At 57.7% G+C, this 11,939-nt stretch overlaps 1 protein-coding gene across 1 annotated transcript in view; it reads left to right on the top strand.

Moving 5' to 3' along the window:
* Positions 1-368: 368 nt before the first annotated feature.
* EHD4 (EH domain containing 4) overlaps positions 369-11,939 on the top strand; it is a 56,038-nt gene continuing 44,467 nt past the window's right edge. The window contains exon 1 of the mRNA XM_073638837.1: positions 369-867. Within this exon, the coding sequence (XP_073494938.1) occupies positions 638-867 (230 nt within the window). The 5' untranslated portion in view covers positions 369-637. The remainder of the gene's footprint in view (positions 868-11,939) is intronic.

Below are 11,939 nucleotides of genomic sequence, written 5' to 3'. Positions count from 1 at the left end.
TTCACAAATAAACGCAAGTGATATCGAAGAAATTTTACCACAATCATGAAGTACAATATGTCACGAAAAAACAGTCTCAGAATCAGTGGGATCCGTTGAAGCGTTCCAGAGTAATTACCTCATAAAGTGACAGTGGTCAGAATTGTAAAAATTGGCCTGGTCATTAACGTGCAAACCACCCTGGTGGGGTAAAAGGGTTAAGGCGATGATTATTACTTACATTACCATGTTTCTTGGAAGTTATAAAATAGATTGCAGGTCTTAAATCAAACATTTGGAAAAGTACTACGTTTTTCAATGAGGTTGCAGTGATCCACAGTGGCCGCAGGAGGCGCTGCAGAGTCGCTGTGGTGCGGCAGATGACAGCGCAGCACATGACGTCATGGTGGCCGGGGAGATGGAGGTGGCTGGCAGCTGGGAGTTCCCGGGGCGGTGTCGGGGAGCTCGCAGGTGACGTGTCCGCGGCTGCGGGGCGGGCGCCTCACTGCTCGGGTGAATGAGGAAGTGGAGCCCGTCAGCCCGTGTGATCCCAGCGCTCCCCTCCTGACTGAAACCTGCTGCTGCCGCCGCCGCTGCTGCTGTGCCGACTCCCGCTGCCCCTGCGCAGTCCCCGCTGTGAGGAGGAGAAGCCCCGGACATGTTCAGCTGGCTGGGGAAGGAGAGCGGCTCTGGCCGCTCCAATCAGGATGTCCTGCAGACGGTCACCGGCGGCCTGCAGTCCCTGTACACCGGGAAGCTGCTGCCGCTGGAGGAGCATTACCGCTTCCATGAATTCCACTCTCCGGCGCTTGAGGAGGCGGACTTCAAGAACCTGCCCATGGTCCTGCTGGTGGGGCAGTACAGCACCGGCAAGACCACCTTTATCAGGTAGGACTGAAGTCACACCTCCGCCAGGTAGAGGGGCACCTGTGTAATGGTGACAGCACCATCAGGCAGGGGGGGACACCTGTGTAATGGGGACAGCACCATCAGGCAGGGGGGGACACCTGTGTAATGGGGACAGCACCATCAGGTAGGGGGACACCTGTGTAATGGGAACAGCACCATCAGGCAGGGGGGGACACCTGTGTAATGGGGACAGCACCATCAGGTAGGGGGACACCTGTGTAATGGGGACAGCACCATCAGGTAGGGGGACACCTGTGTAATGGTGACAGCACCATCAGGCAGGGGGGGACACCTGTGTAATGGGGACAGCACCATCAGGCAGGGGGGGACACCTGTGTAATGGGGACAGCACCATCAGGTAGGGGGACACCTGTGTAATGGGGACAGCACCATCAGGCAGGGGGGGACACCTGTGTAATGGGGACAGCACCGTCAGGTAGGGGGACACCTGTGTAATGGTGACAGCACCATCAGGCAGGGGGGGACACCTGTGTAATGGGGACAGCACCATCAGGTGGGGGGACACCTGTGTAATGGGGACAGCACCATCAGGTAGGGGGACACCTGTGTAATGGGGACAGCACCATCAGGTGGGGGGACACCTGTGTAATGGGGACAGCACCATCAGGTGGGGGGACACCTGTGTAATGGGGACAGCACCATCAGGTGGGGGGACACCTGTGTAATGGGGACAGCACCATCAGGTGGGGGGACACCTGTGTAATGGGGACAGCACCATCAGGTAGGGGAACACCTGTGTAATGGGGACAGCACCATCAGGTAGGGGGACACCTGTGTAATGGGGACAGCACCATCAGGCAAGGGGGGGACACCTGTGTAATGGGGACAGCACCATCAGGCAAGGGGGGGACACCTGTGTAATGGGGACAGCACCATCAGGCAAGGGGGGGACACCTGTGTAATGGGGACAGCACCATCAGGCAAGGGGGGGACACCTGTGTAATGGGGACAGCACCATCAGGCAAGGGGGGGACACCTGTGTAATGGGGACAGCACCATCAGGCAAGGGGGGACACCTGTGTAATGGGGACAGCACCATCAGGCAAGGGGGGGACACCTGTGTAATGGGGACAGCACCATCAGGCAAGGGGGGGACACCTGTGTAATGGGGACAGCACCATCAGGCAAGGGGGGGACACCTGTGTAATGGGGACAGCACCATCAGGCAAGGGGGGGACACCTGTGTAATGGGGACAGCACCATCAGGCAAGGGGGGGACACCTGTGTAATGGGGACAGCACCATCAGGCAAGGGGGGGACACCTGTGTAATGGGGACAGCACCATCAGGCAAGGGGGGGACACCTGTGTAATGGGGACAGCACCATCAGGCAGGGGGGGACACCTGTGTAATGGGGACAGCACCATCAGGCAGGGGGGGACACCTGTGTAATGGGGACAGCACCGTCAGGTAGGGGGACACCTGTGTAATGGTGACAGCACCATCAGGCAGGGGGGGACACCTGTGTAATGGGGACAGCACCATCAGGTGGGGGGACACCTGTGTAATGGGGACAGCACCATCAGGTGGGGGGACACCTGTGTAATGGGGACAGCACCATCAGGTGGGGGGACACCTGTGTAATGGGGACAGCACCATCAGGTGGGGGGACACCTGTGTAATGGGGACAGCACCATCAGGTGGGGGGACACCTGTGTAATGGGGACAGCACCATCAGGTGGGGGGACACCTGTGTAATGGGGACAGCACCATCAGGTAGGGGAACACCTGTGTAATGGGGACAGCACCATCAGGTAGGGGGACACCTGTGTAATGGGGACAGCACCATCAGGCAAGGGGGGGACACCTGTGTAATGGGGACAGCACCATCAGGCAAGGGGGGACAGCACCATCAGGCAAGGGGGGGACACCTGTGTAATGGGGACAGCACCATCAGGCAAGGGGGGGACACCTGTGTAATGGGGACAGCACCATCAGGCAAGGGGGGGACACCTGTGTAATGGGGACAGCACCATCAGGCAAGGGGGGGACACCTGTGTAATGGGGACAGCACCATCAGGCAAGGGGGGGACACCTGTGTAATGGGGACAGCACCATCAGGCAAGGGGGGGACACCTGTGTAATGGGGACAGCACCATCAGGCAAGGGGGGGACACCTGTGTAATGGGGACAGCACCATCAGGCAAGGGGGGGACACCTGTGTAATGGGGACAGCACCATCAGGCAAGGGGGGGACACCTGTGTAATGGGGACAGCACCATCAGGCAAGGGGGGGACACCTGTGTAATGGGGACAGCACCATCAGGCAAGGGGGGACACCTGTGTAATGGGGACAGCACCATCAGGCAAGGGGGGGACACCTGTGTAATGGGGACAGCACCATCAGGCAAGGGGGGGACACCTGTGTAATGGGGACAGCACCATCAGGCAAGGGGGGGGACACCTGTGTAATGGGGACAGCACCATCAGGCAAGGGGGGGACACCTGTGTAATGGGGACAGCACCATCAGGCAAGGGGGGGGACACCTGTGTAATGGGGACAGCACCATCAGGTAGGGGGACACCTGTGTAATGGGGACAGCACCATCAGGTAGGGGGACACCTGTGTAATGGGGACAGCACCATCAGGTAGGGGGGACACCTGTGTAATGGGGACAGCACCATCAGGTAGGGGGACACCTGTGTAATGGGGACAGCACCATCAGGTAGGGGGACACCTGTGTAATGGGGACAGCACCATCAGGTAGGGGGACACCTGTGTAATGGGGACAGCACCATCAGGTAGGGGGACACCTGTGTAATGGGGACAGCACCATCAGGTAGGGGGACACCTGTGTAATGGGGACAGCACCATCAGGTAGGGGGACACCTGTGTAATGGGGACAGCACCATCAGGTAGGGGGACACCTGTGTAATGGGGACAGCACCATCAGGTAGGGGGACACCTGTGTAATGGGGACAGCACCATCAGGCGGTGGGGGGACACCTGTGTAATGGGGACAGCACCATCAGGCGGTGGGGGGACACCTGTGTAATGGGGACAGCACCATCAGGCGGTGGGGGGACACCTGTGTAATGGGGACAGCACCATCAGGCGGTGGGGGGACACCTGTGTAATGGGGACAGCACCATCAGGCGGTGGGGGGACACCTGTGTAATGGGGACAGCACCATCAGGCGGTGGGGGGACACCTGTGTAATGGGGACAGCACCATCAGGCGGTGGGGGGACACCTGTGTAATGGGGACAGCACCATCAGGCGGTGGGGGGACACCTGTGTAATGGGGACAGCACCATCAGGCGGTGGGGGGACACCTGTGTAATGGGGACAGCACCATCAGGCGGGGGGGGGACACCTGTGTAATGGGGACAGCACCATCAGGTGGGGGGGAGGACACCTGTGTAATGGGGACAGCACCATCAGGTGGGGGGGGGACACCTGTGTAATGGGGACAGCACCATCAGGTGGGGGGGGGACACCTGTGTAATGGGGACAGCACCATCAGGTGGGGGGGGGACACCTGTGTAATGGGGACAGCACCATCAGGTGGGGGGGGGGGACACCTGTGTAATGGGGACAGCACCATCAGGTGGGGGGGGGGACACCTGTGTAATGGGGACAGCACCATCAGGTAGGTGGGGGGTGGGACCTGTGGAATTGGGACAGCACCATCAGGTAGGTGAGGGGTGGGACCTGTGGAATTGGGACAGCACCATCAGGTAGGTGGGGGGTGGGACCTGTGGAATTGGGACAGCACCATCAGGTAGGTGAGGGGTGGGACCTGTGGAATTGGGACAGCACCATCAGGTAGGTGAGGGGTGGGACCTGTGTAATGGGGACACCTGTGTCATGGGGACAGCACCATCAGGCGGGGAGGGGGGACACCTGTGTCATGGGGACAGCACCATCAGGCGGCGGGGAGGGGACACCTGTGTCATGGGGACAGCACCATCAGGCGGGGAGGGGGGACACCTGTGTCATGGGGACAGCACCATCAGGCGGCGGGGAGGGGACACCTGTGTCATGGGGACAACACCATCAGGCGGCGGGGAGGGGACACCTGTGTCATGGGGACAGCACCATCAGGCAGGGGGGGGACACCTGTGTCATGGGGACAGCACCATCAGGCGGGGGGGGCACCTGTGTCATGGGGACAGCACCATCAGGCAGGGGGGGGGGGGCACCTGTGTCATGGGGACAGCACCATCAGGCAGGGGGGGGGGGACACCTGTGTCATGGGGACAGCACCATCAGGCAGGGGGGGGGACACCTGTGTCATGGGGGCACCTGTGTCATGGGGACAACACCATCAGGCAGGGGGGGGGCACCTGTGTCATGGGGACAGCACCATCAAGCAGAGGGGGACACCTGTGTCATGGGGACAGCACCATCAAGCAGAGGGGGACACCTGTGTCATGGGGACAGCACCATCAGGCGGGGGGGGGGGACACCTGTGTCATGGGGACAGCACCATCAGGCGGGGGGGGCACCTGTGTCATGGGGACAGCACAATCAGGCAGGGGGGGGGACACCTGTGTCATGGGGACAGCACCATCAGGCAGGGGGGGGGGGGCACCTGTGTCATGGGGGCACCTGTGTCATGGGGACAGCACCATCAAGCAGAGGGGGACACCTGTGTCATGGGGACAGCACCATCAGGCGGGGGGGGGCGACACCTGTGTCATGGGGACAGCACCATCAGACGGGGGGGGACGACACCTGTGTCATGGGGACAGCACCATCAGGCGGGGGGGGGACACCTGTGTCATGGGGACAGCACCATCAGGTGGGGGGGGGACACCTGTGTCATGGGGACAGCACCATCAGGCGGGGGACACCTTTTTATTGGGACAGCACCATCAAGCGGGGGGGGGGGACACCTGTGTTATGGGGACAGCACCATCAGGTAGGGGGGACACCTGTGTTATGGGGCAGCACCATCAGGCTGGAGGGACAGCTGTGTTATGGTGCACAATCTCCATCTGGTGGGTGGGGGGACGGACACCTGTGTTATGGGGACAGCACCATCAGGCAGGAGGGACAACTGTGTTATGGTGCACCATCTCCATCTGGTGGGTGGGGGGACGGACACCTGTGTTATGGGGACAGCACCATCAGGCAGGGGGTGACACCTGTGTTATGGGGACAGCACCATCAGGCAGGGGGTGACACCTGTGTTATGGGGACAGCACCATCAGGTAGGGGGACACCTGTGTAATGGGGACAGCACCATCAGGCGGTGGGGGGACACCTGTGTAATGGGGACAGCACCATCAGGCGGTGGGGGGACACCTGTGTAATGGGGACAGCACCATCAGGCGGTGGGGGGACACCTGTGTAATGGGGACAGCACCATCAGGCGGTGGGGGGACACCTGTGTAATGGGGACAGCACCATCAGGCGGCGGGGGGACACCTGTGTAATGGGGACAGCACCATCAGGCGGGGGGGGGACACCTGTGTAATGGGGACAGCACCATCAGGCGGGGGGGGACACCTGTGTAATGGGGACAGCACCATCAGGTGGGGGGGAGGACACCTGTGTAATGGGGACAGCACCATCAGGTGGGGGGGACGACACCTGTGTAATGGGGACAGCACCATCAGGTGGGGGGGGGACACCTGTGTAATGGGGACAGCACCATCAGGTGGGGGGGGGGGACACCTGTGTAATGGGGACAGCACCATCAGGTAGGTGGGGGGTGGGACCTGTGTAATGGGGACAGCACCATCAGGTAGGTGGGGGGTGGGACCTGTGGAATTGGGTCAGCACCATCAGGTAGGTGAGGGGTGGGACCTGTGTAATGGGGACACCTGTGTCATGGGGACAGCACCATCAGGCGGCGGGGAGGGGACACCTGTGTCATGGGGACAGCACCATCAGGCGGCGGGGAGGGGACACCTGTGTCATGGGGACAGCACCATCAGGCGGCGGGGAGGGGACACCTGTGTCATGGGGACAGCACCATCAGGCGGCGGGGAGGGGACACCTGTGTCATGGGGACAACACCATCAGGCGGCGGGGAGGGGACACCTGTGTCATGGGGACAACACCATCAGGCGGCGGGGAGGGGACACCTGTGTCATGGGGACAGCACCATCAGGCAGGGGGGGACACCTGTGTCATGGGGACAGCACCATCAAGCAGAGGGGGACACCTGTGTCATGGGGACAGCACCATCAGGCGGGGGGGGACACCTGTGTCATGGGGACAGCACCATCAGGCGGGGGGGGGGACACCTGTGTCATGGGGACAGCACCATCAGGCGGGGGGGGGGGGACACCTGTGTCATGGGGACAGCACCATCAGGCGGGGGGGGGCACCTGTGTCATGGGGACAGCACCATCAGGCAGGGGGGGGGACACCTGTGTCATGGGGACAGCACCATCAGGCAGGGGGGGGGGGGCACCTGTGTCATGGGGACAACACCATCAGGCGGGGGGGGGCACCTGTGTCATTGGGACAGCACCATCAAGCAGAGGGGGACACCTGTGTCATGGGGACAGCACCATCAGGCGGGGGGGGGGCGACACCTGTGTCATGGGGACAGCACCATCAAGCGGCGGGGAGGGGACACCTGTGTCATGGGGACAACACCATCAGGCGGCGGGGAGGGGACACCTGTGTCATGGGGACAGCACCATCAGGCGGCGGGGAGGGGACACCTGTGTCATGGGGACAGCACCATCAGGCAGGGGGGGACACCTGTGTCATGGGGACAGCACCATCAAGCAGAGGGGGACACCTGTGTCATGGGGACAGCACCATCAGGCGGGGGGGGGGACACCTGTGTCATGGGGACAGCACCATCAGGCGGGGGGGGCACCTCTGTCATGGGGACAGCACCATCAGGCGGGGGGGGGCACCTGTGTCATGGGGACAGCACCATCAGGCAGGGGGGGGGACACCTGTGTCATGGGGACAGCACCATCAGGCAGGGGGGGGGGGCACCTGTGTCATGGGGGCACCTGTGTCATGGGGACAACACCATCAGGCGGGGGGGGGCACCTGTGTCATGGGGACAGCACCATCAAGCAGAGGGGGACACCTGTGTCATGGGGACAGCACCATCAGGCGGGGGGGGGCGACACCTGTGTCATGGGGACAGCACCATCAGACGGGGGGGGGACGACACCTGTGTCATGGGGACAGCACCATCAGGCGGGGGGGGACACCTGTGTCATGGGGACAGCACCATCAGGCGGGGGGGGGACACCTGTGTCATGGGGACAGCACCATCAGGCGGGGGACACCTTTTTATTGGGACAGCACCATCAAGCGGGGGGGGGGACACCTGTGTTATGGGGACAGCACCATCAGGTAGGGGGGACACCTGTGTTATGGGGCAGCACCATCAGGCTGGAGGGACAGCTGTGTTATGGTGCACAATCTCCATCTGGTGGGTGGGGGGACACCTGTGTAATGGGGACAGCACCATCAGGTAGGTGGGGGGTGGGACCTGTGTAATGGGGACAGCACCATCAGGTAGGTGGGGGGTGGGACCTGTGGAATTGGGTCAGCACCATCAGGTAGGTGAGGGGTGGGACCTGTGTAATGGGGACACCTGTGTCATGGGGACAACACCATCAGGCGGCGGGGAGGGGACACCTGTGTCATGGGGACAGCACCATCAGGCAGGGGGGGGACACCTGTGTCATGGGGACAGCACCATCAGGCGGGGGGGGCACCTGTGTCATGGGGACAGCACCATCAGGCAGGGGGTGACACCTGTGTTATGGGGACAGCACCATCAGGCAGGGGGTGACACCTGTGTTATGGGGACAGCACCATCAGGCAGGAGGGACAGCTGTGTTATGGGGCACCATCAGGCAGGAGGGACAGCTGTGTTATGGTGCTCCATCTCCATTAGTTGGGGGGGGGGGTGCACCTCTGTTACGGTGCTCCATCCCCATCAGGTGGGGGGGACCTCTCTGTCACAGTGCTCCATCTCCATCAGGCGGGGGGGACATCTGTCACAGTGCACCATCTCCATCAGGCGCGGGGGGGGACGGACATCTCTGTCATGGTGCTCCATCTCCATCAGGCGGGGGACGGGACATCTGTCATTGTGCTCCATCTCCATCAGGCGGGGGGGAGGAGGACATCTCTGTCATGGTGCTCCATCTCCATCAGGCGGGGGGGGGACAGCTCTGTCATGGTGCTCCATCTCCATCAGGCGGGGGGGACATCTCTGTCATGGTGCTCCATCAGGCGGGGGGGACATCTCTGTCATGGTGCTCCATCAGGCGGGGGTGACACCTCTGTCATGGTGCTACATTTCCATCAGGTGGGAGGGCACCTCTGTCATGGTGCTCCATCTCCATCAGCCGGGGGGGCACCTCTGTTGTTGTGTGCCACCTTCATCGGGTAGAGGGGGCACCCCCTTTTTAATAATTAAAAGAAACCAATGTTTTTATCGTTTTTGGGACTAGTACCTGTGATCGTCTGATCTATTGTTCTGTATAATGGAATTCAACTGTATTGCAGCATATACAGTGGGGGAAATAAGTATTTGATCCCTTTCTGTTTTTGTAAGTTTGACCACTGACAAAGACATGAGCAGTCTATAATTTTAAGGGCAGGTTAATTTTAATATTGAGAGATAGAATATCCCAAAAAAATCAAGAAAATCACGTTGTATAAATTAGATAGATTTATTTGCATTTTGCAGTGAGAAATAAGTATTTGATCCCCTACAAACCATTCTGAGTTCTGGCTCCTACAGACCAGTTAGACGCTCCTAATCAACTTGTTACCTGTATAAAAGACAGCTGTCTTACATAGTCACCTGTATAAAAGACTCCTGTCCACAGACTCAATTAATCAGTCAGACTCTAACCTCTACAACATGGGCAAGACCAAAGAGCTTTCTAAGGATGTCAGGGACAAGATCATAGACCTGCACAAAGCTGGAATGGACTACAAAACCATAAATAAGACGCAGGGTGAGAAGGAGACAATTGTTGTTGAGATAGTAAGAAAATGGAAGAAATGCAAAATTACTGTCAATCGACATTGATCTGGGGCACTGTCAGGGTTCTACAGCGACGACACCGGGGAGATCACGCAATATCTCACCATGCCGTCACTATGTCACGGATTTTGTCAGGAATTCTCAAGCACACGATCCAGACTACTCACTATTTAGGTATCGGCAAGCGACCAGTGAGCGTATGGCGTCACACCACCGTATTCCAATGCATGGAATATGTGTACACGCCCCCCCGTGCGGTCACTGTCAGTTTCACGATAGCACAATTATTATTATTCGCTGCCACCACTGTCCAGATTTGAAATATAATACAGCCCTGGCTGGACGCATGCGTCCTGGTAGCGTATATGGCTTTGGGGGAGGGAGCGATTACAGAACTAAAGAAACAGAGCTATTAAATTTTATATTTAATCCAAAAGGGAGGCAGTGTTTAAGAAAAATATGCAAGATTTTACAAAGGAGACATACAATACATAAGCAGTTACACAAAATAATAAGGATTAAAGAAGTAAATTACTCTATACAGTTCGCTGGGACGAATCAGCATAGGGGTAGGGGATACGCTCCAGATTTGACTGTTATCGAACAGGATTCATTGCTATAATATATATATACTCCCGGCAAGAATGCTCCTCTATCTTCAGTGGATCCTATTATAACTAGGGGCAGACCTGGCCACACACCCCTGTGGTGAAATCATGTGGGCTCGGGCTCCACCCTTCATGTTTTTATTAAAATAATTAACTGCCGCGAGAACTTATCCCTGGTTGCTCGCAGAAGCTTGCAAGCGACACCATTTTTTCTGTTATGAATTTACCTTTCTGTAGAGACCACGTCATGGCGTGTGTGGTCTGCTATTTTGTTACTTTTGCGCCACAGCCCGCTGAAAGGGATTACTGCTATGAAAAAATAAGCGTCTTGTTCCTTGGCTGACCCTGTCACTAAAAATATGGGTCCCATTTTTAGCAATTATGGAATTTTAGTTATTCCATATTTGTTTCGGCTGCGAAGATCCTGGGACCCTTTATTAGATTCCCTTTTGAAGTCCTTGAAAGCAAGCTTCAACAGCTACGTGCAAATTGTCGCAAGCCTGTGTCTAATCATCCCCTGCCTGCCAGGGCAAAACGCACTTGCATTTTAAGTAGGTTGGTGCCACCTCTGGTGTGCCAGCGTTTTGTTTAAGCTACTTTGGCTGTGGGTGATAATTTGCTGAGAGGCAGATGCTGGGCTGTCAGCGCTCCTACGACAAATGTGGGACAAAGAAGGGGTGAAGAGGGACTTGGGAGAAACACTTCTTAATATCTATGACAGGGGGAGAAAGAATATTTTCAATATTTCCCTGACGGGCACCATGCAAAATCTCGCCTCCTGGGGTATCCTTGATCATGAGGAAGGTGAGAGATCATCCTAAAACTACACGGGGTGGGGGGGGGGGACTTGTTAATGATCTCAAGGCAGCTGGGACTACAGTCACCAAGAAAACCATTGGTAACACATTACACCTTAAAGATTTAAAATCCTGCAGTGCCCACAAGGTCCCCCTGCTCAAGAAGGCACATATGCAGGCCCATCTGAAGTTTGCCAATGAACACCTCAATGATTCTGTGAGTTATTGGGAGAAGTTGCTGTGGTCAGATGAGACAAAAATTGAGCTGTTTGGCATTAACTCAACTCGCCGTGTATGGAAGAAGATGATGAATCTGTACAACCCCAAGAACATCGTCCCAACCGTGAAGCATGATGGGGTAAACATTATACTCGGGGGGGGTGCTTTTCTGCAAAGGGGACATGACTACTGCACTGTACTGAAGGAAAGATGTATGGGGTCATGTATTGTGAGATTTTGGCCAACAACCTCCTTCCCTCAGTAAGAGCATTAAAGATGGCTCATGGCTGGGTCTTCCAGCAAGACAATGACCTAAAACATACAACCAAGGCAACAAAGGAGTGGCTCAAAAAGAAGCACAATAAGGTCATTGAGTGGTCTAGCCAGTCTCCAGACCTTAATCTCTTAGAAAACTTATGGAGGGAATTAAAGCTCAGAGTTGCCAAGCGACAGCCTCAAAATCTTAATGATA

The sequence above is a fragment of the Phyllobates terribilis genome, unplaced genomic scaffold (assembly GCF_046119375.1).
Source record: "Phyllobates terribilis strain yellow unplaced genomic scaffold, ASM4611937v1 Scaffold_7__3_contigs__length_470593459, whole genome shotgun sequence".
Taxonomy (NCBI): domain Eukaryota; kingdom Metazoa; phylum Chordata; class Amphibia; order Anura; family Dendrobatidae; genus Phyllobates; species Phyllobates terribilis.
Note: the sequence above shows the minus strand (reverse complement) of the source record. Positions and strands in the feature narration are given on the sequence as shown.